The sequence below is a fragment of the Xiphophorus couchianus genome, chromosome 12 (assembly GCF_001444195.1).
Source record: "Xiphophorus couchianus chromosome 12, X_couchianus-1.0, whole genome shotgun sequence".
Lineage (NCBI taxonomy): Eukaryota > Metazoa > Chordata > Actinopteri > Cyprinodontiformes > Poeciliidae > Xiphophorus > Xiphophorus couchianus.
This window is the reverse complement of record NC_040239.1, coordinates 1,982,576-2,010,057: the sequence shown is the minus strand read 5'-3', so window position 1 is coordinate 2,010,057 and position 27,482 is coordinate 1,982,576. Positions and strand designations below refer to the sequence as shown.

The window sequence follows — 27,482 nt, the reverse complement described above, 5'->3', positions numbered from 1 at the left end:
AATCAATGGAAAATGTTTTGTTGGCATTAATTGCTGAGCAGATTTTTGTACGTTTCTTCTGGTGCTTTAAAGATTTATAATCAGCGATCAGCTCCAAGTCTTTGAGGGTGGAAGGCCTTCTTTCCATCACCCTAATCTTCATCTCCCTCCCCAGATTCTTCATCAGATTAAAGTCGAGGCTTTGCCTGGGTCGCTCCAAAAAGCTTGTATGTCCTCCGGACAGAAGTAGAGATGCACCAATTCAATACTAATAATTTGTATCGTTACCGATATTGAAAACATTTCTAGATCAGGTATTGGTGACAACATGCCCAATCCATAAAGACAGATCTATTCAGTCTAATTCTATGTTTTCTTATTTATTTTACATTATATTTAGAATTTCTAACTTCACTTTCTGAACCATTTGAAGGAAAGTTTGTTGCCGTTTGTACATATTTGACGAAGGTAGTCAACCTTTTGTTTTTGTCAGTTTTAGTTTCTTTATTATTTATTTTGCATTGGCTGCTCTACCAGTAATTGTGCTTACTGAACAGATTAAATATGTTTTTTCATGTCTGACCAGGCGTGTGTAGCTATTGGTGCGTTTAAGTGTTCTCTACTGGTGAAAAGTTATCAAATTGATTGATTAGTCAGTACATTTATGTCTGTATTTAAAAAAAGAAATGTTTTAAGTTGATTCAGCTGTTTTTCAGCATCAAGTTGGTATCGGCCAATACTAAACCTCAGATATTGATATTGGCATTGGAAGTGAATAAAGTGGATCGGTGCATTCCTAATCAGAAGTAAAATGATCTCATGGCTTCAGATGTTTGTCCACCGTAGCTCATCTTAAATGACTGAGATATTCTCTCTTAATTAAGCCTCTCCTCCATACATGCCTGTTCTGTCTGGAGAGCTTCGCTTACTACAAAAGTTACGTAACTGTGCAGCAAACTGGAGCAACACAGGCTGGAAATCCAGCCTTTGGATCAAACTCTGTGGAGTTTCTCATGCTGAGCTCACATCTGCACCGTCTGCACTCAGAGTTTGTGTTTGGGAACAAAAGGTCGCCTCCCCTGACTCGCTGAAGTATGCAGCGTGCTGAGGAAGAACAGAGCGACAGAAAGAGAAGACGTTTCTCTCTGTCGGCTCGCATTGTTTCACTGACTCAACGCGTCACTGCTGTCAGGATAAAGATGTTACACTTTGTTTCTCTCTCCTTTGTAAAGCTGAGCATTGTGACTCCTGTCAGGCCTGGTGATGAGCCAGCGGATGTGAAAAGTGGATGGAAGAAATATGTTCCTTCTGCAGACAGTTTGTAGATGCATGAGTTTGAGAAATTCCCTCTCCTCCCTGGAGAAGTTTGCTGTGTTGCAAGTTGTTGCTGGGTGTTGTCGAATGAACTCACTGCTGCTGGTAGGAAGTTGTGCAAGAGGACAGACAGGAGACAGGAAGACATGTCTGATTCTAGCACTGATCCAACTCAATCATGCTGTAATATTAGAGTTAGCTATTTGCTTTCGTTACCATGGAGTTGAATGAATCAATCAATTCTGGTTAAATCACATCTCAATAATGCTGCAGTAAACAACATCTGACCTTGGTGTGCGAACCAGGCATGTTCATCTGGTGAGAGTTCATAAGCATTTAGAATAAAGACATGAACATGATCATCAGATTAATAAACTCATGCTGTATAGTAAAACTTTCCAACCACAACCACTAACTGAGTCACATATTGGTTAATTACACACAGATCAATGTTTTACAGACTTTACCTATGATGACTTTTCACTTCTAGCTAATAAAACATGCCCTTTAAAATTAGAATATTGCATCAGACCAATAAAGAAAAAAATTAAGGCAGAAACTGTGCTTTAATCGAAAGTATTTAATACCTGCTTAAGGTACTTTTAGTTTGACAAATGAGCTTCATTGGAACAGATATTCTAATTTATTGAATGACTTTGCATTAATCCAATTAATCTAAATAACAGATTAAAAACAATAAATACATTTGTTGTTGATTTCATATGTCTATTTGTGCTATAATCTAGCAGCAAAAAAGATTTTTGAATTGAAAATGTTGCTTCTTGAGTCAGACTTTTATCATACATTGTTCCTCTGCTGCCTGTCCATTAGAATGAGCTGGATCCAGTTAAATGACATTAATTGGAATATTTTTACCAACATTTGCAAGGATGTGGACCACAAGGCTGCAGCCAGTTTTGGTGATCTAACAGCACAGAAAATTTCTTCAGTTAATGCAAATTACAGAACATTACCAGGTAGTCATATGCATGAATTTATACATGGTTGGATTAATTTGTGCCCTGACCTGTAGCTCCATGTTTTCCTCCCAAAATTACTATTACTTCCTAATTTTCAAATACTTTAATATTGTTTATATTTATAAAAATCCCAAAATTCATCTTAGAAGGGCCTATGTGTTTTATATAAAGTGCAAATCAAAACATACATTAATTAAAAAAGTCTTTGGGCCTGTGCTTCTCAGATAAGTTGGACTAGTTTTTCTGCCAACAGTGTTGAGGCAATCTGTTTTGCAAGTTAGTGCAATGTATACAACCTTAAACTGAACTTCCTGTTTGCTTTTATTAAACTGGTGTCAAAAACAGGTTAGAGTGTCAACTTGAGCTGAAGGACAAAAATAAGACAGAAAAACCCCTGTCTCTTCAGGGTAAACAAAGAAAGAGAAAGAGAGAAAGCAGTCTAATTTGCCATTTAGCAGAAATTTGGGGATTTTTCTGGAAATATTTTCAGACAAGTGAATTTTGTTTGATTTCTCTGATATTCACATTGTTTGGTAAATACTGCATCCAGCATTTAGTCAAAAAGAATGTGTTGACAGAGTTCGATTGATGCCAAACTGGGAGCCAAATCGTGTCTAGTTTGTGTCTTCATTCCTTCTGAGCGTTAATCTGTGAGTGTACATATTGTTTAGCATTCACCAATAACAATAACCCAGTTTCATCCAGTTCAAATTATTTCACATTGCAGGGAAATAATTGTTGTTTCTTTCTGTTTTTCAGGTTAAAAAAAGTGACAAATTGCAATGGAGAATATGTGAAAGTGAGTTTCTTTGAAATGTTTTTTCTCCTCTTTCAGAACTTCTTTCATTCTTTTTTTTTTGCCAACTTCTGCTTTTATAAGACTTCCCTTTTTCTGTCATGTAAGCTTTCTCTGTTAAAGAAAAAATAATTAGAGAACATAATGCAGTTCAAACTTCACAGAGCAGCCCTCCCCACTCAGCTCCTCCAGACTAGTGACAGCAGCAATTAGTCTGCTGCTGCCACTAACAGTGGCATGTTTGTGCCACTAGCAGCAGCACACACATGCTCTTGTTTTGTTTTGAAGTGGTCCTGGCCTGGTTCCCAGTATCTGACTCCCCACTCAGAGGGAGGAACCACCAGGTCCGGGCTGAGGGGTAAACTCTTGATTCACACCTGATTGAACTGTGAGTCAGCTTATTGCAACACTCCTAAGAACAGTTTTAAACAGCATCATTGATGAGCATTGTTGTGATGACGTGCTGAAAGTGGAGTGCCTGAAAGAGCAGGAGCTTCTTAAAGAGACAGAATCCCAATTTCAAGGTGTCAATTTGCAAAGTTATTTAGTTGTGCTATAAAATGACACATGTACCTGGGAAACACATATTACTGCCCCCTTAACAGACACTCAAACTTAAAATAGGATGATATTTTAAGTGGAGTTGCAAGTTAAACACACATTGTTAAACACACACAATTAATATGGGTATTCCTACCCATATTAAGACTTTCTGTTAATTTTCTTTCATTGTAGATACTGGATTTATGCCTAACTCAAAAAATGAGGGTCTGCCACGTTAGAGCAGGGTTGGGTCCCCATAAGTCCTATCAATCGTCAGAGATCCTGAATAACAACATAAACAAGAATACACACACACACACAGTGAGTTCCATTCATTTCTATAGCCTAATACAGAGAATGTCTAATTCTAAACCTATAAATCAGTTCACATCTTATTCCTATACGTAACCTCTGACCCAGAACCAACACCTCCTCTTATGTTTGTCCTCACAACAAAGAATTTGTCAGAAAAATTGTCCTTTCACTGTAGTAAATACAAAGCCCCACACACACATGCTTGTGTTTTGTTTTGAAGCGGTCCTGGCCTGGTTCCCAGCGTCTGACTCCCGGTTCAGAGGGAGGAACCACTGGGTCCGGGCCGAGGGGTGGGACGTGTCAGGCTGAACCATTCCCAACTCATCCTCACCATAAACTCCTCATATACAGTAGCTTCTTTAGCGCCTTTCGTTTGTATAAAGACACAACGGACAAAAGCTGCTGAGTGATGACCCTGTTTCACAATGCCATTGCCAGGGCGACGAGGCCAAGACTCCAATGTCCCTAGTTTTGCTTTGGTGCCACTACTGTGGATGTCAGTGTGGGAATGCCAGAGATGTCTGTCCTTCCTCCCTCTTTCCTTCCCAACTGTCCGTTCTATAGTAAAAGAAATGAAAGCAGGGAAGGCAGCCGTTAGACTGCAGAGGAGATGCTGCAAACCAGCGATTCTTCTCACAGCCCAGCGTCTCATCTTTTGGGTTTCAGTCTGAGTTCTGGAGTTGTGTCTAATTCTGCAACTGTGATGCCTTTCAAGTTCTCCAAGGAGAAGTTCTGGTTGGAGCCGCCATCGGAAAAACTGAGGAAGCAGCTGGAGGAGGAACTGAGGCTGAGCGGCACCTACCTGAAGAGCCACGCCTGGTACCACGGCCCAATACCCTGGGAGGTTTGTTCTGACTGCATGAAAATATTTACATTTAACCGTTACATAGAGAATGCTTTTTCTTTAAAATGAGAACTAAAGGCCACATTGGAAGGATTTTTCATCTAGTTTCTAATGGAAGAATCTTAGTGCACTTGAAATAAGACAAAACTAACTTACAACTTTGCAGTGAGAAATAAGAGCTTATTTTAAGTCAGTAATTCATATTTATTAAAAGCACTGGTTCTACTGGCAGATTATTTTACTTTCCATCAAAATTAAGGAATTACTGACTTAAAACAAGCTCCTATTTCTTGCTGAAAATTACTTATAAGCTAGTTTTGTCGTATTTCAAGTATCCAAAGATATATGTACTTGGAACTCCACCAAAATTATTTGGTAAAATGTTGTGTTTTTGCAGTGTAGATGTTTGTTTTTAAAGAAGGGAAATATCTTCTTCCTGTTTTTGTTGTGAAAAACTATTGAAAATAAATAAAAACACCCACATCACAAAAAATGTGGTTCTTATAATCTTCCAGAGACAGGAAAACACAATTCCTACTAAACTAAACCAACATGTAGGCAATCTTATAGATCACCTTTAACATCGTAACTCTTTACAGTCATTTACTCTCTGACTTTATCTCTATCACATCGGAAATTTCCCCTTGCTCAAATCTCTTAAGATCCCACCACATTTTGTTTTGACTATATTCACGTTAGGACTTTAACTAGGTCATGTCAACAACTTCTTTTTTCTTCAGCCATTCTGTTGTAGATTTGTATTTGGGATTTTTATCCTGATATATTTTTGGTTTGGTTTTCTCCACACTTGCTGCTGTCCATTGTTGGAAAACATCTCCACTTTTGCTTCATCCTTTTAAAGGATTTTCTTTTGACCCAAATCATCACACCTCCACCACCATGCATAACAGTTACTAGACCTGCAGAGGTGTTTAGTTTTTGGTGCCCTATAAACATACATGTTGAAACTGAAAAAGGGTTCAGATAATTTCACATGGCTCTATATTTGTTAGCAAACATCTTTGGTACCTGTTATGGAACTGTCCATATCTAAATCAAAGTTAAGAGTCAAAACTCTCTGTAAGCCTTAAAATGGTCTTATAATAATAATAATAATAATAATAATAATAATAAATCTGATTTGCTGTTTTTGACATAGGAAATGGAATCTTTATTTAAATTGTAAAGGAAATATCTTCGTTGTTTACTCAAAGTCCTCCTATATAATTTAATTTGCTCCATGATGGAGTGCTGTTCAGTGACTTCAGGGAGAGCTCTGCTCAGTTCAAACAGAAATTTTTCCAACAATGAATAGAAGAACATGTTTACGGTGATACACCATGTTCTGTTACCACCGTACACTGTGACCATCGGGGGCGCTGTTGCTTCTTAATACTATTGTGCGTCAAAAACTTTTATGTATTTGTACAGCCTTTGTTTTTATGTACCACTTATAGAAAAAGTGAAAAAAAATTCTATATGTTATCACACTGTAACTTATATAAAAATATTAAATAGTTGAGTAGAGTTGCACAGTGTGGTCACAATATCTGATAAGAACAGTCATATTGTGTGACCGTCTATATTTTCATAACAGTCATAATATTATGTGATGTTCTTTGTCTTTTTCTTTAGACAAACAAAGAACATCACAAGAAAAAGGAAAACTTTTTCCTTAGTTTTCCTCTGCGTTTGTTTTCCCCCCTGCAAACCTTACATTTTTGACGTAGCTTAGTGTTAAAACACAACTACGCCTCCTTTGGTCACTATATGTGGTGGTCACAGAATATGCTGTAACACCTGCTTAGCAAACAGGAGAATTAAAGAATGATCTTCCAAGAGTGAGCAGAAAAACCACCTCAGAAAGTACTTTACTTTAGCAAGGCTTGTTATAATTTTATATCTGATGAGACGAAACATTAGAAACCTCCACCGATTCTCTGCTTTGGACGGATTAAATCTCTCTGCAGGTGTCGGAGAGCTTGGTGGTGAACAAAGGTGATTTCCTCCTCAGAGACTCCCAGTCCAGTCAGGGCGGCTTCGTCCTCACCTGCCGCTGGGAACAGGAAGCCCTTCACTTCCCCATCAGGAAGATGGAGGTCCAGTCCGGGGAATCGTACAGCCGGGCCCAGTACAGCCTGGAAAAAGAGGCCTTTGACTCGGTCCCGGCCCTCGTTCACTACTACGTGGGCAGCCAGGCGACTCTGACGCTGTGGAGCAGAGCTCAGATTAACCGGCCGGTGAACAGGACGCTGCCGCTCAGCTTCCTGGAAACGGCCTTCAGCGCATCGTCCAACCAGAGAGACCTGAAGGGAGAGGAGCGGGTCTGTCCGATCAGGTGGAGGATTACTCTGTTTTATTCTTTGAGTTTCAGTTCTGTTTCTGCATTTATGCAGATTTATGTGACTTCCATGGAAGCGACTTGAAGTGAGAAATTACAAAACCTGTAGAAGTGAAAAGCTGGAGCTCAAAATCTGGCCTGTAGGTAACAATAAGTTCATCAAGAATACAGAAATGTGTATCTCAGATAAGTCTGAGCTGCGCTGATGTGTGACAAGCCTATGTTGGATGTATTAAGATCTGATGATTAAGGTCTGATTTTAATGCTCCATTAAACGTATGGAGTACCATTTGTAAAGTTACACTGGCAAACATTTACTGCAGTAATTTGTTTTATTTAGCCTGACATGAGAGAAAACAAATGGGAATTCATTTGATTAATTTATTTTGAAATGGCATTGCTTAAATCTAAATTTAATTGAAATAGCAAGCTAAATATTTAGCTTACAAAGAAAAGATTTAACTCGTTACTTAAATGTTTAACTTCAAATTAAATACGTACTTGGCTAATTAAATATTGTTTGAAGCTAAATATTTTGTTAGCAAGCTTATTATTTAACTTGGTAACTAGATATTTAGTTTCAGATGATATTTAGCTTACGTAAATGCTTAGTTTGAGGCTAAATATTTAGTTAGCAGGCTCATCAATGATTGTGATCAGAGCTGTCCTCTGAATGAGTCGGGGTGAATGGTCATGTCTGAAGTATGAGCAGAGCCATTATTTGTTTTAGGTTCATTTCACCTCACTTTGATTAATAAGGAAAATTAAGAACCATAAGAAACACAAACTGTTTTCTTTTCCCTGTTTCCTGCTGTTTGATCCCCGTCATCCTGTCTCCTCACAGCCCATCCTCCGTTCAGCCCGGTACTGGATCTGACTGGAAACAGGACAGCCGGGCGCAGAATCCTGCTGCACATTCTCCTCACAGTCACAGTGAGTTCCAACATTTTCTTTTTGTTTTTTGTATCCTCTGATGTCGTATTTATTACATGTTCCATCTGAAAAAGGAAAGGGAGGTTTTTTCCAACAACAAAAAGATTTTAAAAATTGTCATATTTTGATAGTTTTCTCTTTCTTTTGTTATTCTTTGAACTGTTATTTACACTTTCTACTGATTAAAATTGAAACTATAAGAAGTAAATTCATCTGTAACTCTAAGCCTGGTTTAAAATAGCTATTTTATTTATTTATTTAGTGACTTAATAATAAACCTGGATATGTCACGAAGATTACAAAGAACACTGATAATTCAGAAAATTGATACAACTAAAGTGTTGTTTGCTCTGTTGCCTGCAGGTGTCACTAGTGAAGCAGTTTAATCCAGATTGTAATACTTGCTTTGGTGTTTAAAGCTGAGCTCTTCTGCTGCTGTCAATCAGTTTGATCAAATATCAATACAGATATTTGTTGCCATATGCCATAAAAGCGATTGCCCCGGTGAGGTTTAATATTCATAAAGCAAGATGTTTGCTTTAATGACAAATGTTATGATTAATTTTTCTTTTACACTTTATTAAATCAAACTCATACTTCATTAATTTATACATTAACAAGAGCATTTTGTTACTGCTGAGAAAAAACATTTCAGGCTCATTTCATCATGCAGTTTCCATAGAATAACAAAATTTATTCAAAAACATTCATAATTAACCTAAACCTGTCACTTAATTATCAATGCTGCAAACTTTAGGCATTTTTTCCCCTGTTGAACCAATAAATTATAATTACAACACCATCTTCCAATGAAACCTTTGATTATTCCTGTTATGCAAAATTACCATGGTTTACTTAGTTATACAAATTTATATATCAAAATGAGATCTGATGAAGAGCTTCACGCTTCTCAGAAATAGACATTAGAATATAAATTATAAATATTATAAACACAGAAACAGAATTTTTATATGTAGACTTTAGAGAAAAGTATCATCAACAGAAATCTGTGTTTTTACCATCATTCCTTTCTGTGACTGAAGAAAGGTAGATAGATTTCTAACCTATACTCTAATTGTCCTAAAATAATGATTAAACAAATTTAGGTCAGCCCATTCAGTTACACAATCCTATTTGTTTTCATGTATTACAATCTTTTTGTTGTGATATGCTTGAAGATGTTTATGGTCATGATAATTATTCCTTTTTGGCTTTGCTTCGATGAAATACTCTCCTCCATAAACACTTCACTACAGAAATAAAAACAGTTAAGAGCAGCAGAATAATTGCCAACAGAAATGCCAAAACATCAACAGAGTGGTACTGGATCATGGACATCTTGTAGGACTCAGTCCTCAGATGGGCCGCTCCTTTATGCCTCATGACAAACTCGATCCAGAACATGGCTCGATCCAGAGGTTTCATGGGCTGATCCCTGTGGAGGCTGGACAGCTCCTTCATCTTCTCTCTGTATGAAGGCTCATAGAGAACCTCCTTCAGAGCCTCCAAGAAGACATCTTTATTTAGTACTGCAATGTCCAGGACTTTGGCAATTCCTTTGGATGCCATCCTGAAGAAGTTGTCTTGTTGATCAAACATGAGGGGCAAGCCAACCAAGGGAACGCCATGATAGATGGCCTCTTGCAATCCATTGGTGCCTCCATGAGCCACAAACACTTTGGTTTTGGGATGGCCAAGGAGGTCATTTTGGGGTAACCAGTCCAAGATTAGGGTATTGTTGCCAAGGGTGGATGGTTTCTTTCCTTTGTGCCTCCAGATCACCTTCTGGGGAAGCTCAGCAAAAGCAGCAGCAATGTCCTCAGCCATGTCCTCAGGGAGATTTTCTACCAATGTCCCCAATGTCATCACAATGACACCATGTTCTCCAGAACTCTGTACAAACTCCTCCAGTTGTTTGGGGAGAGGTTTGGAGGGTTTGCACTGGAATCCTGACATGTAGATGATGTTTGGCATTGTTGGTCGTGGAAACTCAAAGGTGAAGTCGTTTCTCATCAGCCAGATGTCGGCTGATTGAAACAGCTCCATGTAATATATGTCACTGCCAAAGTGACGATGGACAAAAGGTTTGTAGCTTGGTTCCACAACGTACCAAATTTGGAAACATGTAAAGATGTAGTAGAGGAAGTTCTTGACCCTCTGCATAAAGGTCATCTTATCAGTCACCTCTGATCCTGGTACAGGGATGTAGGAGAGAGGGGAAGGCGTAATAGCTTGATGCCCCTCTCCCTGAATCGTCCATCTGACATTAAAGACAAGCGGAAGACCTAAACGGTGACCCAGAAGAACTCCTCCACCAATTGCTGGATCAGTAAGAACCAAATCATATTTGGCATCACGGAGGCTCTGCATTAGTGCTTTATCCTCAAAAATACCTTCCACCATTTGAAGCACTTGCTTACCCATTTGATAAAAGGTTTGCAATAGATCGTATTCCAGGGAAATGCGAGACCAAACTGAAGAACCATGACGCCTCATGTTTATTGTTTTCATGACATATGACCCAAAGTTCTGCCTGTCGAATCCAGCTGACAAATTTATGGTAATGGCCTTGTAGTGAGGGGAATCAGGCTTGATGTACCAGGTGTCTGAAGGTCGCAGCACTGTGACTTCATGGCCTCTGGCGTGAAGCTCTTCGATGATGACGTTCATGTTGATCCAGTGGCTTCCGTCCACTGGGAACACCAAGACTTTCCCTCCATTTACCGGGGATGACGAGCAGAGCAACACTGCCAGGGTCAACAGGGTCAGTTGGTACATCTCTGAAAGAGATCCCGATGGGAGATACAGAGGTGTTAGCATTGACCGTCATAACAAAGGACTTCCATCAACATGAGGACACTTGTGAATGAGGAACTGAGTTGTCTAATATCGGCTTTTGTAAGTATAAGCAACCTTCTGAGATATGAATGACTTGTAATGGATTAGAGTCTACAGCTGTAGTCTAAATAATGTGATTCTTTTTATTTGCTCCCATGAATTTTAACCCTTTTGCAACTAACACAAAACATCCAAACTGCAAAGATGGTGTCATGTAATTTAAACTACAGCTAGTTTCATTGTTTTCTGAGGTGTGTAAGTTCCTTTAAATGCTTTCCAAACTTCACATAATGTACTATTTTTACTTGATGCTGGAATGATTTGTACTCTTTTGATTATGAAAGTAGCTTGCATGTTGCAGAATTTTTAGCCCTATGTGGTGCTATGAAAAAGTATTTACCACCTCAACGATTTCTTCTGTTAAATGTTTGTGATCATCAAATACCACTTATAATTATATTTATTATGGAAAAAGCTACTCAAACCAACCTGCCTGTGTGGAAAAATGGAATTTTCTCTTATTGCCAAATAATGAATTAATTGTGACTAAATTGATTGTTTATTTTAGCTTCACCTGATTACTGCTATTTTTGCAGAATCTTGGAAACGCTTCAATAGAACATGTCTGACATGAGGTGGGCAAAGAGAGTTCAAATAACATCACATTGTGCCAAGAGCAGAAGAAATTCAAGAGTAGATGAGAAAATGGTCATTGACATCTATCAGTCTGGAAATGGTTACAAAGTTATTTCTAAGGGTACAGGGTATGTTCACACCAGCTTTGTTTAGTTCACTTTAATCCAGCTTTGTTTGCCTAGAAAGTTTGGTTCACTTGTGGAAGTGTGAATTCATAATTGAACTCTGATGCGTACCTAAAAAGTGAATTCTGGCTCGTCTACAAACCTTGGTCTTGGTTTGGTTTAAGTGAACTCTGGTGCACTTTCAATGCATATGTGAACAAGAAGTGGACCGGAGCCTGCTCCAAAAGCAGGAAGTAGACTATAGCGCAGGGCATTCTGGGTAAATACAACCAAAATATACACATGAGGCCAGTGCTAACCAGAGAAATGGCTCATAGTCTTTTACCATAGACAAAAGAAAAATCCTACAACTGCTAAAATCTGACACCACTCCATTTTTGTTCACATTTTGTGAAGAAGAAAGATGTGCTCAGTGTTTCCTTCAGAGGTTCTCATGTTATTTCCTTCAGTGTTTTTGGTGGACCACCCCTCCTGTTGAGAGGGTGAACAGGTAGCTCAAAGGGTCACATGGTCAGGTTGGTTTAGATTGCTTTTTTCTCCTTTAGAAATGAAATCTTCATTTGAAGGTATTGTAAATATGTCTGATCTAACTAATAGAAATAATCTGAGTAAATATAAATGTGACACAAACAGAAAAAACCTAGAAAAACGAGTTGTTGTTGGAACTGGAAATAAGTATTCATTGAGGTTTGTTATACTGCATGTGACTTTTGGGGGATTAGAAGCAATATAAAAATAAAAAACCATCTAATTAGAGGCGTCCATCCATCCATCCATCCATCCATCCATCCATCTTCCTCCGCTTATCCGAGGTCGGGTCGCGGGGGTAGCAGCTTCAGAAGGGAGGCCCAGACTTCCCTCTCCCCGGCCACTTCTTCCAGCTCTTCCGGGGGAATCCCGAGGCGTTCCCAGGCCAGCCGAGAGACATAGTCCCTCCAGCGTGTCCTGGGTCTTCCCCGGGGCCTCCTCCCGGTGGGACGTGCCCGGAACACCTCACCAGGGAGGCGTCCAGGAGGCATCCTGACCAGATGCCCAAGCCACCTCAACTGGCTCCTCTCGATGTGAAGGAGCAGCGGCTCTACTCTGAGTCCCTCCCGGATGACTGAGCTTCTCACCCTATCTCTAAGGGAGAGCCCAGCCACCCTACGGAGAAAACCCATTTCGGCCGCTTGTATCCGCGATCTCGTTCTTTCGGTCATGACCCAAAGCTCATGACCATAGATGAGGGTGGGAACGTAGATCGACCGGTAAATCGAGAGCTTCGCTTTTTGGCTCAGCTCTCTCTTCACCACGACGGACCGGTACAGCGCCCGCTTGACAGCAGACGCTGCGCCAATCCGCCTGTCGATCTCCCGCTCCCTTCTTCCCCCATTCGTGAACAAGATCCCGAGATACTTAAACTCCTCCACTTGGGGCAGGACACCCCCCCTGACCCGGAGAAGGCACTCTACCCTTTTCCAGCTCAAGACCATGGCCTCGGATTTGGAGGCACTGATCCCCATCCCGGCCGCTTCACACTCGGCTGCGAACCGCTCCAGCGAGAGCTGCAGATCACGATCTGATGAAGCCAAAAGGACCACATCGTCTGCGAAAAGCAGAGATGAGATCCTAAGGCCACCAAATCGGATCCCCTCAACACCTTGGCTGCGCCTAGAAATTCTGTCCATAAAAGTGATGAACAGAATCGGTGACAAAGGGCAGCCCTGGCGGAGTCCAACTCTCACCGGAAACGAGCCCGACTTACTGCCGGCAATGCGGACCAGACTCTGACACCGGTCATACAGGGACCTGACAGCCCGTATCAAAGGGCCCGGTACCCCATACTCCCGGAGAACCCCCCACAGGGCTCCCCGAGGGACACGGTCGAACGCCTTCTCCAAGTCCACAAAACACATGTAGACTGGTTGGGCGAACTCCCATGCACCCTCCAGGACCCTGCCGAGGGTGTAGAGCTGGTCCAGTGTTCCACGACCAGGACGAAAACCACACTGCTCTTCCTGAATCCGAGGTTCGACTATCCGACGGACCCTCCTCTCCAGGACCCCTGAATAGACCTTGCCAGGGAGGCTTAAGAGTGCGACCCCTCTATAATTGGAGCACACCCTCCGGTCCCCCTTTTTGAACAGGGGGACCACCACCCCAGTCTGCCAATCCAGGGGAACTGCCCCCGATGTCCATGCGATATTGCAGAGTCGCGTCAACCAACACAACCCTACAACATCCAGAGCCTTAAGGAACTCCGGGCGGATCTCATCCACCCCCGGGGCCTTGCCACCGAGGAGCTTTTTAACCACCTCGGCAACCTCGCCCCCAGAGATTGGAGAGCCCAACCCAGAGTCCCCAGGCTCCGCTTCCTCAGTGGAAGGCATGTTGGTGGGATTGAGGAGGTCTTGGAAGTACTCTGCCCACCGACCCACAACGTCCCGAGTAGAGGTCAGCAGCACACCATCCCCACTATAAACAGTGTTTGTGCTGCACCGCTTCCCCCCCCTGAGACGCCGGATGGTGGACCAGAATCGCCTCGAAGCCGTGCGGAAGTCTTTCTCCATGGCCTCTCCAAACTCCTCCCACGCCCGAGTTTTTGCCTCAGCAACCGCCCGAGCCGCATGCCGCTTCGCCCGCCGGTACCCATCAGCTGCTTCCGGAGTCCCACAGGCCAAAAAGGCCCGATAGGACTCCTTCTTCAGCCTGACGGCATCCCTCACCGAAGGTGTCCACCAACGGGTTCGAGGGTTGCCGCTGCGACAGGCACCGACAACCTTGCGGCCACAGCTCCGTTCGGCCGCCTCGACAATGGAGGCACGGAACACGGTCCACTCAGACTCCATGTCCCCCACCTCCCCCGGGACGTGTTCGAAGTTTTGCCGGAGATGGGAGTTAAAGCTCCGTCTCACAGGGGATTCTGCCAGACGTTCCCAGCAGACCCTCACAACACGTTTGGGCCTGCCAGGTCTGACCGGCTTTCGCCCCCACCACCGGAGCCAACTCACCACCAGGTAGTGGTCAGTGGACAGCTCCGCACCTCTCTTCACCCGAGTGTCCAAGACATACGGCCGCAGATCCGATGAAACGATGACAAAGTCGATCATCGAACTGCGGCCTAGGGTGTCCTGGTGCCAAGTGCACATATGGACACCCTTATGCTTGAACATGGTGTTCGTTATGGACAATCCATGGCGAGCACAGAAGTCCAGCAACAGAACACCGCTCGAGTTCAGGTCGGGCGGGCCGTTCCTCCCAACCACGCCCCTCCAGGTCTCACTGTCGTTGCCCACGTGAGCGTTGAAGTCCCCCAGCAGAACAAGGGAGTCCCCAGGAGGAGCACTCTCCAGTACCCCCTCTAAGGACTCCAAAAAGGGTGGGTAATCTGAACTGTCGTTCGGCCCGTAAGCACAAACGACAGTCAGAACCCGTCCCCCCACCCGTAGGCGGAGGGATGCTACCCTCTCGTTCACCGGGGTGAACCCCAACGTACAGGCGCCGAGATGGGGAGCAACAAGTATGCCCACTCCTGCCCGACGTCTCTCTCCCTGGGCAACTTCAGAGTGGAAGTATGTCCAGCCCCTCTCAAGGAGACTGGTTCCAGAACCAGAGCCATGCGTCGAGGTGAGACTGACTATTTCTAGCCGGAACCTAAGCCGGCTAATTAGAGGCGTGTAGTGTTGAATTACGTTTACTCCATTGCTTTTACTTCAATAAAATCTTTGGCTAGAAGACTCACCTCTGCATCTTAATAGGGGTTTTTATTGCATTTTGCTTTGATACACTGAAGAGTAATGCTGACTAAAGCTTGTTATCAAACTAAAATGTTAACATGTATGAAACAAGGATTAAATCGCTTTTTTCAGCCATCATGCAATTTTTGTTTTGTACCTTTTATTTTTGATGATACAAGTATTTACACACATTTTTGAACATGAGACAATAAAATCCCAAAGATTTGAGTTCAGTTTAAAGGTAAAAGATAAAAAGGAGTTACAGAGAACTGTTAACATACTTCAGAGAATCTGAATGTGCAACAGTTTATAAAAGAGTGCTCCAGCTTAGTTTAGTTACTGAAATTATATCAACAATTTCAACTGATTTACATGTTACACGTTGGTTTATAAAAGAGAATGTAACAATATCATACTCACAAATACTAAGTTTTAAGATGAAAACATAAACATGTTTCATACAAAAAGATCCATTTCACCAAACTTGAACAAAACTCTAAACAATTCTGCAAAGTGAGGTAAATAACCATAAACAATAGAGGATAATGACATTTCTAGAAAAAAGCAGTTTAATGATGGACATTAGACATGCATTTAACTTGACAGCTCTATTAAAGTTTTTTAAAACACAAGGCAGTCAGTTGGATAAGATAAGCAACAAGTATGAATGTGTAAGGTCAGATTAATTATTCCTTTTTGGCCTTGACTCTGTTGATTACTCTAGACCAGAAACATTTGACTACAGAAATGAAAACAGTTAATAGCAGCAGAATAATTGCCAACAGAAATGCCAACACATCAACAGAGTGGTACTGGATCATGGACATCTTGTAGGACTCAGTCCTCAGATGGGCCGCTCCTTTATGCCTCATGACAAACTCGATCCAGAACATGGCTCGATCCAGAGGTTTCATGGGCTGATCCCTGTGGAGGCTGGACAGCTCCTTCATCTTCTCTCTGTATGAAGGCTCATAGAGAACCTCCTTCAGAGCCTCCAAGAAGACATCTTTATTTACAGTTCCATAGTCCAGGACTTTGGCCACCCCTCTTGATGCCATCTTGAAGAAGTTGTCTGGCTGATCAAACATGAGGGGCAAGCCAACCAAGGGAACGCCATGATAGATGGCCTCTTGCAATCCATTGGTGCCTCCATGAGCCACAAACACTTTGGTTTTGGGATGGCCAAGGAGGTCATTTTGGGGTAACCAGTCCAAGATTAAGGTATTGTTGCCAAGGGTGGATGGTTTCTTTCCTTTGTGCCTCCAGATCACCTTCTGGGGAAGCTCAGCAAAAGCAGCAGCAATCCCTTCAGTGATGTCCTCAGGGAGTTTTTCTACTAATGTCCCCAATGTCATCACAATGACACCATGTTCTCCAGAACTCTGTACAAACTCCTCCAGTTGTTTGGGGAGAGGTTTGGAGGGTTTGCACTGGAATCCTGACATGTAGATGATGTTTGGCATTGTTGGTCGTGGAAACTCAAAGGTGAAGTCGTTTCTCATCAGCCAGATGTCAGCTGATTGAAACAGCTCTATGTAATCTACGTCTTTGCCAAAGTGACGATGTACAAATTCTGGGTAGAGTGGTTCCACAACGTACCAAAATTGGATACATGTCACAATATAAATGAGGAAGTTATTGACCCTTTGAATGAATGTCATCCTGTCGGTCAACTCTGATCCTGGTACAGGGATGTATGAGAGTGGAGAGGGTGCAATTGTAAAATGCCCCTCAACCTGAATAGTCCACCTGACATTAAAGACAAGAGGAAGACCCAAACGGTGACCCAAAAAAACACCCCCTCCAAATGCAGGATCTGTAAGAACCAGATCAAATTTTTCATCACGGAGGCTTTGCATTAGTACTTTATCTTCAAAAATCACCTCTGTCATTTGAAGAACCTGCTCATGCATGAGGTATGACTGTGACAGTAGGTTGCAAACTATAGAAATGTGAGTCCTAAATGAAGGTCCCTCTCGCCGTAACTCCAGTGTTCTGTTCACAAATAACCCAAAGCTTTGTTCACTAAAACCAGATGAGGAATTTACAGTTATGGCCTTGTAGTGAAGGGAGTCCGGTTTGATGTGCCAAGAGTCAAAAGGTCGCAGCACTGTGACTTCATGGCCTCTGGCGTGAAGCTGTTCAATGATGATGTTCATGTTGACCCAGTGGCTTCCATCAACTGGAAACACCAAGACTTTTCCTCCATTTACCAGGGATGACGAGCAGAGCAAGACTGCCAGGGTCAGCAGTGTCAGTTGGTACATCTCTGAAAGAGATCCCGATGGGAGATACAGAGATGTTAGACCTGACCCTACTAATCAAGCACTAATGTTAGGTAAACCAATCAACATGCAAATGTTTGGACGTAAAACATTTTGATGTTGGATACTGTCATTTTTTTAATTATGGGCAGTCCTAATTTGAGGTGAGGAACAAAATCCGTACCTATAAAAACAATGAGGTCAGAGCAATTTATTCTGGTTCCTGGAACATGGATTCATTTACTTCCGCACTAACAAGAGTTGGCAACTAATCTATAGGTACAACTGTCCACAGTAACTGTTTGTTTTTGTTAATTGGCAGATGGGAACCAAAGTCAATAATATCAACAATTACGTGTGAGATATTAAGATTTTAGAGATTTAAGTTTGACATTTATGAGGCAATGATGACTACTGGGGCACTTCAGCTTTTAAAGGAGCATTTCATGTTTATGTCTACAAGTCATATTTTGAATTGATGTTGATCTGTAGAGCTCAGTAACCATATAGTAAAGTTTTTGGAGACAACTTGCATTAACATAGGAATGAACAAATGAGAGTTTTTTGTTTTTATGTATATTTTAGCAAATTGGCAGCCGTGATTTTAGAAAAGATTTTTCTGATTTTGTGGCTTCCAGATATTCTGGAAATTCACGCATTTAAGTGGTCAGTCGACACTGTGTTTTCTACAATAGAAATGTAACTTTAATGCAACAGCAACAGTTTATTTATATGTTTATATGGACCAACATATCAGAATGTTTATCCATTTGTTTCATTCACTTACAGTGAAAAATCACTTCTCATTTTCACATATTTAAATCAGTGGTTTAGAATAATCATAAACAGGCAAAACACTTTCAACAACATCAGAAATAAAACATTTCCCTATTCAAAAACATGGAGCTCACCAAATGTTTTCAATTATATACAGTTTTAGATGTACTTAACAAGATGGCATCTGACAAAAAGACTGAGGAAATACATGGCATAATTTTTTGACATTTCTTAATTTCATTAGTAAGTTGATAAATATATTACTGGAAATTTTGTACTCAAGACACTGAAATCTAAAATGCATGGTAACCAACTGCACTGTATGAAATACATTTGCTTCAGTTTGAAAACATTTTCATTATTCTTTTTTAGCTTTACTGCTATAAAACACTCTCTTCCAGAGAAATTTGACTACAGAAATGAAAACAGTTAATAGCAGCAGAATAATTGCCAACAGAAATGCCAACACATCAACAGAGTGGTACTGGATCATGGACATCTTGTAGGACTCAGTCCTCAGATGGGCCGCTCCTTTATGCCTCATGACAAACTCGATCCAGAACATGGCTCGATCCAGAGGTTTCATGGGCTGATCCCTGTGGAGGCTGGACAGCTCCTTCATCTTCTCTCTGTATGAAGGCTCATAGAGAACCTCCTTCAGAGCCTCCAAGAAGACATCTTTATTTACAGTTCCATAGTCCAGGACTTTGGCCACCCCTCTTGATGCCATCTTGAAGAAGTTGTCTGGCTGATCAAACATGAGGGGCAAGCCAACCAAGGGAACGCCATGATAGATGGCCTCTTGCAATCCATTGGTGCCTCCATGAGCCACAAACACTTTGGTTTTGGGATGGCCAAGGAGGTCATTTTGGGGTAACCAGTCCAAGATTAAGGTATTGTTGCCAAGGGTGGATGGTTTCTTTCCTTTGTGCCTCCAGATCACCTTCTGGGGAAGCTCAGCAAAAGCAGCAGCAATGTCCTCAGCCATGTCCTCAGGGAGATTTTCTACCAACGTCCCCAATGTCATCACAATGACACCATGTTCTCCAGAACTCTGTACAAACTCCTCCAGTTGTTTGGGGAGAGGTTTGGAGGGTTTGCACTGGAATCCTGACATGTAGATGATGTTTGGCATTGTTGGTCGTGGAAACTCAAAGGTGAAGTCGTTTCTCATCAGCCAGATGTCGGCTGATTGAAACAGCTCCATGTAATGTACATCTTTGCCAAAGTGACGATGGACAAAGGGTTTGTAGTTTGGATCTGTGATGTACCAAATTTGGAGGCGTGAGAAGAAATAATAGAATACATTGTGGACCCTCTGGATGAATGTTATTCTATCAGGTAGTTCTGACCAAGGTACCGGGATATAAGACAGTGGGGAAGGTGCAATTGCGTAATGCCCTTCACCCTGAATTGTCCATCTGACGTTAAAAACAAGAGGGAGACCCAAACGGTGACCCAGAAGAACACCTCCACCAGTTGCAGGGTCAGTTAGAACCAGGTCATATTTGGCATCATGGAGACTCTGCATAAGTTGGTTATTTTCAAAAACATCTTCCACCATCTGAAGTCCTTGCTTATGCAGCTCGTAAAACTGTGTCATGACATCGTACTCTAGAGATATCCGAGTCCAGAAGGAAGCACCTTGGCGCCTCATGTTTAGAGTTCTTGTTACATATAGCTGAAAGCTTTCTTTCTCAAAACCTCCAGAAGTGTTAATGGTAATGGATTTATAGTGAGGGGAGTCTGGCTTGATGTACCAAGCATCTGATGGTCGCAAAACGGTGACCTCATGGCCTCTGGCGTGAAGCTCTTCTACGATGATGTTCATGTTGACCCAGTGACTTCCATCCAAAGGGAAGACCAAAACTTTCCCTCCATTTACCACGAATGGCAACACTGCCAAGGTCAGCAGGGTCAGTAGGTACATCTCAGAAATAGTTTCTGATGGGAGACACAGAGACATTAGATAGGACCCTCCTAACAAAGGACTTATGATAAAAGTAATGATTAAAACACAAGAGACAGTGTTCTCCACATTAAGCTAATGGACGTATGCAGTAACAAGCAGTCTTCCTACATCCAGAACTAACCAAAGTTTCTGGTGAGTCTTTTGGTACCATGTATACTCCAGAGGTCTGTGTTGCTTAAATTTGGTTTCAGCATTTACCAATGTCCCCAATGTCATCACAATGACACCATGTTCTCCAGAACTCTGTACAAACTCCTCCAGTTGTTTGGGGAGAGGTTTGGAGGGTTTGCACTGGAATCCTGACATGTAGATGAAGTTTGGCATTGTTGATCGTGGAAACTCAAAAGTGAAGTCGTTTCTCATCAGCCAGATGTCGGCTGATTGAAATAGCTCCATGTAATGTACATCACTGCCAAAGTGACGATGGACAAAGGGTTTGTAGTTTGGTTCTATCATAAACCAAATATGGATACATGTTAAGATATAAATAATGATGTTCTTGACCCTATACGTAAATGTTTTTCTATCAGTCAGTATTGACCCTGTTGTGGGGATATAAGAAAGTGGGGAAGGTGCAATAGCCTCATGACTCTCCCTGAATTGTCCATCTGACATTAAAGACAAGAGGAATTCCTTCTGTGAGTCGACTTGAGTTCAGAGTTGAAATAAGCATAAGCTCTAAAACACACGTGTCAAACAAGATTGTAGTTCTTGGGTGGAATAACATCTCTGGAAACCCAAGAAATCCAGATTGTCCAAAAATTAAATATTCCAAAATAGAACATCTGATTAATCGACTTATTGCCCAACCCACGTTAAAACTGACCTTTGCATGAATATGTTTGGTGGATGTTTGCTTTGAGTCTGCCTCAAGTTTGTTGGACCCTTTACAGCAGGGGTCTCAAACTCCAGTCCTCGAGGGCCGCTGTCCTGTAGGTTTAAATGTACCACAGGTACAAATCACTAGAATGAAATGGCTTAATTGCCTCCTTCTTGTGTAGATCAGTTGTCCAGAGCCTTGCTAATGACCTAATTAATCTATTCAGGTGTGGTGCAGCAGAGGCACATCTAAAAGTTGCAGGACTGCGGCCTTCGGGACTGGAGTTTGAGACCCCTGCTACAGTAACATCTTTAAAATAAAGGTCTGTAGGGATTTTACTGCTGTTTGGGGAATGCAGTGACAAATTATCCATAAAACATTTATAAATCAGGCTTAAGTTTTATTAAAACTTACATCTAGTGAGTTAATGATTTTGCACTACATGGTTACAACAGTGTTGTCTAAACTTGACTTTAGTGGTCGCATGAAATTTGTATAATTTTCACGCATATAATAATAACTAATGTTTTAGTCAAAACAGGAGTTAAATCTTGCTAATGCTACTTTGACCTAGCTTATTGCTGTATGACAGCTAATCTGACTAAAGGTTGATTAACTTTACTAATAGAGCCTTCAACATAACTTTGTCAAAAATAATTAGCTTAGCTTAAAGAATGACTTTTATTCTGATTTCTGTAATAGTTTTTTCTCCAGTGAGTTGCATTGCATTTAATGTTAGTTAACAAGGTTCCCTGTTACATTGCACAGAACTTTAAAACTGACAAAGTGCTGTGGTGTGTTTCCCTTGATTATGGTCATTTAACCCATTTAAAGCAAAAGTATAAGAACAATTTGAGATTCTTGCAATACATTAGTTAATTAATAATTATTATTTAAAGCAGAAATATAGAAGTGATTAGGAGCTAGAAATTCAACTTGGCATCACGTGTAATGTTAGGGTTCTTTCCCACCGTCAAGGTTGGGTCCACTTTAATCCAACTCCAGTCCATTTGTCTAGAAAGTCCGGTTCGTTTGGGAAGATGTGAATGCGTAATCAAACTCTGATGTGGACCAAAAAATCAAACTCTGGTCCGTCTACAAACCTCCGTCTTGGTTTGTTTGAAGTGAACTCTGGCTTGGTTTGAATACATACATGAACGCCAAGCGGACCGGAGTGGACTAAAGCACTAGGCATTCTGGGTAAATACAGCCAAAACAAACGTGAGTCTCGCGTTAGCTGGGGAAACACCTTTTGTTCTTTCACCACAAAAAGAAAAAAAAGATAAATCCTCCAACCGCTAAAATCTGATGACACTCCACTAGTGTTTCCATTATGTGAAGCAGGAAGTTGCACTCAGTGGTTTTTATGTCGTTTCCTTCACTGGTTTGTGGTGCAGCGCCCCCACAGGCGAGGAGGGGAGCAGGTTGTTCAAAGGGTTTGGTTGGTTTGACTCAGACTAGTGAGAAACAGAATCACAGCAGCTGAAAATGGAACGAATGTTGCAACTTTGGACCCTAATCAAACAGAGTCTATCAGACTATCAGGTGTTAAAACAGCTTTAACACCACAAGACACTGAGATACAGAAAAGAAAAATATAATTTAATGCTTAAAGCTGAAGGAGATAACTTTTATAGGAAAGAAAAATCACATATTTGTTGAAACTGTCACTATTTCAAATAAACAGTTAGTATGAGACAGAAATCTGTGACAAAGTGGTGCTGCCCTGCCTTTTCCCAGTTCTAACTAGAAACAACCAATCAGAGCTGGGAGTCTAGTCTTAGCGCTGTCAATCATGCCGGCGTGCACGCCACTCCCTGCCCTCTTGCTCTTTGCTACGATACAGCTTCTCCCTGTCAGCAGAGTCTGCCAGGAATGCTAAGCCTGGTTATCATGGCCACCAGTGATGGTGGAGAAATGGTTTTCCTGTGACAGTAAGCTGTTAATCCGCCATTAGCACATTTATTAGCGAGCACATGAAGTTGATTGACAGCGCTAAGCCCCGCCTCCTGGCTCTGATTTGTTGTGTTTGGTGCATTTCTTCAGACTGTAGCATAAAGAGGAGGTGGAGGAGATTCATCTTTTCACAGATTATCTGTCTCATAACAATCTGTTTAATCATGGTGACAGTTTCAAATATGGAAAAAAAACAGTTTTTATAAACTGCAGCTTTAAAGTATGCAATAAGTAGATATTATATTTTTGCTTGTTTCAGTAAAGAGCTGCTGTGTAAGTTAGCAAACATGTAACAATCTGTATTTAGATATAATATGTGATCAATATTCAATACCAACAATTTAACAATTGGATGAACACAATGTTATGTTTATGTTCATCAAAGATTGTTTGCTCATTTCTAGTTTCATATGTTTTGTCCTGATTTGGACCTTTGAACGTGCAGTTTAACAACCTCTTCACCAGAACAAATATTTTGAGAAAGCATGCCCAGAACCAACGATTCAGAGAACATAAAAACTGACTGCAAAGCTTTTTTGTTGTTGTTGAAGGTTTTCAGAAGGCTGTGGCCGTTTTCCAAGCTTTACATAACTCCCAGATCATGTGCAGTAATAGTTTCCTGAGTACACAGCAACAATGGGGAAATTCCTCAAGGTCTCAGGGGGTTTACAGTTTGTCAAGAAAATCCGAGCTCATCCCACTTCCCCATGCTGGAGATTTTAGTTTAACAGTAATAATAAATAAAGTTATCTTTAAAATGAATCACTCAAGTGACATCAGGGCCCAACAGTAGACTTAAGTGTCAATAAAGTTAGTTTAACAGGAATAATAAATAAAGTTATCTTTAAAATGAATCACTCAAGTGATATCAAGGCCCAACAGTAGACTTAAGTGTCAATAAAATAAATCTAGTTGTGTGTGTTGTTTTTGTCTCATGCAAACTTTGCTTTAATTCTACTTTTTTCTATCTAATCATAAGAAATCATAGTCAGTCAGAGAGAGTCATTAAACAAGAAAAGCAGGTTTCCTGGAAAAAGAGGAAGTTTCCAGCCTGCAGATTTATAAAAATAGCTGAGACTATTTTAAAGCATGAAAGTTTTAAAAAATTAAATCTAAACATTTTGAGTAATTTGATAAGATTCAAAGTAAAATACTTATATTAATATTGGTTTACTTGTAATAATACTTACACTTATATTTGTGAGAACACCTACAAGAAAAACAAGTAACTGTAACTTTAGTAGTAAATAATTAGAATCATGTATTATTCTTGGTTTCTTTTCAGAAAAACATCTGTAATAACTCACATTAAGATCATAAAAAGAGTAACTAATAAGTTATGGTTATAAAATCATAAATGAATGATAGATCAGAGAAGCTGAAGAAAATAAATGTGATATAAGTTATGGTTATAAAATTATAAATGAATGCTAAATCAGAGAAGCTAAAGAAAATAAATGTGATATAAATGTGATTTTGACATTGAACTTGAAATGGTGTAAAAGGTTGTAAAACTGCAATTAAACATCACTGATATGTTGGAGGTAGATGGTAGGTGAAAGGTGACAGGAAGGGAAAAAGGGGAACTAACAGGAGAGCAGAGATGATCAGCACCTTATATGGAAACAGGAGGTTGAGCAGCCCTGAGACATTGGCACAGACATCAGGAAATGTCTGTAAGACAGTGATGGATATGAGATCATCTGTCTAAGCAGACAGATAAACCCTATAAAAGGTGGGTGCAAAAGAGGAACCTTTTGTTGGATCCTCCGGGCAGCTTCGAGCCAAGATCGAGATGGACAAAAAACTCTGCAGCTGAAGAAGAGCCGGGGCCACGGAGCCGGAGACTGTCCTGCACATGGAGACCAACCCGTCTGGCCCACAATCTGTGGCTTCGAATCGCACTTCTCTCATCGGCTGGGTTCTGACCCCAAAGACAAAGATGAAGACAAAGACAAGGAAGAAGAACTGGTGCCTTTTTTCCTGCCAGCACCAAGTCCTGTGTGACCTCAGCATCCATGCGGAGAGGAGGCTCATCAGACCTGCGGAGATCCTGGCCTTCATCGATCAACATCTTCCTCCTGTTGCAACACCTTCTTCATCATCAAGCCAGGTCTGGGGTTCGAGACGCCAAACTCCGTCCGTCTCGCTCTAAGGTTCCCTTTTTTAGTTCTCAGTGTCAGCAGTAGGGAAAGATAGACTAGATGATTGATTTTACTTATTTGATTATTTCTGCTACTGAATTAAGCTGTACTGACCCTTGCAAAAATGCCTTACTAATAAAATATTTAGCATAAAGAAAATCTAAAAGATGTTGTGGACATTCAGTTAATGAGTCACCTTAAAGTTCTTTGATGGTTGTAAAATAGCTGTGATGTTTGATTCTGGAGAGGAAGAGGTGGAAAATGTTTTTAGGTTGCTGGTAGCCCATATTTAAAACATCATCCTTGGGACTCGCCCGAGTCACTAAAACCTACCTGGTTCAATAACAAATGCAAGTTGCAAAATAGAGAACGAGCGACCGTTAACAGGTGTGCTCTGTGAAACTAGTTGGCTGTAGGCTGCTCAGTCTGGCTAATTCACAGGGGGAAGAAGGGTGGGACACCTGGATGTAGGCCGTCAGATAACCAGGCGAATCGTTTCTCGAAACCAGCTTAAACAGAGTTTACTTCAGTTCTGGACAGGGTAAATCCCAGCAGATTTAGGAAACTCAACGTACCCGTTAGACGGAGAGCTGGTAGCACATCTCCCCTCTCAGAAGAGGAAGTACGAGAGTGAGAGAGTAGAGACAGAAAGGAGGGGGGGGTGTTGCGCAACAACAAGTTATTTAGTTACAGAAGTTTCTCTCAGGTTTCTCAGCTCTGTGTTTGTGTGCAGGTGTTGCCCGATAATTAAACCCGAGAAATAAACCCATGGAAAGGATTACAAAGTCACCTTTTGTGTTAAAAAGGACAAAGTTTGAAAGGTTTTGGTTGTATTATTCAGAAGCACAGCTGCTTGTTTTTGCGTCAGAATGGGTTAGGATTGTTTCAGTTTTCATAAGCGACTTGAATTTTTTTCATGGAAAATCATAAAAACAAAATATTGTATAAATCATGCAGAGATTAAGGTTTAGGAAGCTTCACAGCATGAAGTAAACAACAGGATCATATGGCTGAACATTCTGCAAACCAGAACCTGATTTCACTCAGGAATCTGTGCAGAAACATTTTCTAACTGAAATGTTCTTTACAATGAGCTTACGCAACACTTCATGCTCAATCTTGCTGTTTCATGCAGAAAACATCTGGAAATCACCAATCTGACTGAGTGAGACCACATCTACTCTGAGCTTATTTACAAAGAATCACAAGAAAACACAAAGCATCTGCACTGAAGCATCATCTTTCAGGGATTTCTCTCACTTTCATGGAAAAACTCACCGGGAGCGAAGCAGCCAGCAGATGTTTCTTGAACCAACCTGAACTCGCTGTCTGTGCTTCCAGTCTCCCTCAGAGCGAAGGCTGGAATGACTGCCAGCTCCGACAGGCGGAGGAGGTTGGTGGATGTCTAATGGGGCTGAAGTTCAGCTTATGAAAGGTTTACACAACCTCATACACAAGCAGAGGTGCTCTTCAGCAGAGCAGGAAGTGCTCTGGTGATTTAAATGTAGTAATGAACCATCACCCTGTGGGTGAGGATTCAGGCGGCACAAAGTTACTGGAAAACACCATAAAACAGGGATCAGCAACTCCAGATTCCTACTGCCCTGCAGCTTTTGAATGCATCCCTGCTCCAAAGCACATGAATCAAACGGAGAGCTGCTGACATGAAATTAAGACATAATAGAGACTTTTCATGCAGGTGTTGGAGCAGGAAAGTTGCAGTTTTTGTGTTTCCATCATAAATGTTTTGTTAATATTCCCCTAATGTAAAAAAACACAAAAGCAGCTCATTCTAGCACCAAAACCTTTTATTACAAAATGGGAGTTTATTCAAAATTGACATGTTTGAATTAAGTAAATTTATTTTTGAAACATCAAATTGTGCAATTATATAGTTAATAGAAACATAACTAGCAGAACTTGAGAACTGGCGTTACAGATGTCTTCTTCTTTTGTTTCTTCTCTTACGTTTTCTACTCATTGAGTCTCATTGGAGACGTCAGACAGTAAATATTTTAACTCCAGCTTTTACTCATATTAAAACAATTTCTGGTGGCTGAACTTAGATGATTAAATCTAAACTTTAGCACAAACACATGTTTCGTTTCTAGGATTACATATTTGCAGGATTCATAAAAAACTTTTTACTTGTGTGGGATTAAAGACGCAGCACAACCTCACAGACACTC

At 41.1% G+C, this 27,482-nt stretch overlaps 2 protein-coding genes and 2 pseudogenes across 3 annotated transcripts in view; 1 reads left to right on the top strand and 3 right to left on the bottom strand.

Annotated features, from left to right (window-relative positions):
* sh2d3cb (SH2 domain containing 3Cb) overlaps positions 1-27,482 on the top strand; it is a 43,566-nt gene that overhangs the window by 9,284 nt on the left and 6,800 nt on the right. For both annotated transcript variants that reach the window (XM_028034155.1, XM_028034156.1), the window contains 4 exons: positions 3,033-3,072; positions 4,643-4,771; positions 6,742-7,109; positions 7,957-8,045. In XM_028034155.1, the coding sequence (XP_027889956.1) occupies positions 3,033-3,072; positions 4,643-4,771; positions 6,742-7,109; positions 7,957-8,045 (626 nt within the window). The remainder of the gene's footprint in view (positions 1-3,032; positions 3,073-4,642; positions 4,772-6,741; positions 7,110-7,956; positions 8,046-27,482) is intronic.
* LOC114154784 (UDP-glucuronosyltransferase 2B31 pseudogene) lies at positions 8,714-26,696 on the bottom strand (annotated as a pseudogene).
* LOC114154786 (UDP-glucuronosyltransferase 2B4 pseudogene) lies at positions 15,580-26,708 on the bottom strand (annotated as a pseudogene).
* LOC114154781 (UDP-glucuronosyltransferase 2A2-like) lies at positions 18,307-20,583 on the bottom strand. Its single transcript, XM_028034188.1, has 2 exons — positions 20,495-20,583; positions 18,307-20,345 (listed from the first exon to the last, which is right to left on the bottom strand). Exons 1-2 carry the CDS (start codon positions 20,565-20,567, stop codon positions 18,760-18,762), a joined length of 1,659 nt encoding a protein of 552 aa, XP_027889989.1. The 5' UTR covers positions 20,568-20,583; the 3' UTR covers positions 18,307-18,759.

Bases quoted from the DNA above. Each gene is read 5' to 3' on its own strand.
- LOC114154781 (XM_028034188.1), bottom strand. From the start codon at position 20,567: ATGCTGAAACCAAATTTAAGCAACACAGACCTCTGGAGTATACATGGT. The intron at 20,346-20,494 runs GTTAGTTCTGGA...GTCTCCCATCAG, and splicing joins AAGACTCACCAGAAACTTTG to AAACTATTTCTGAGATGTAC.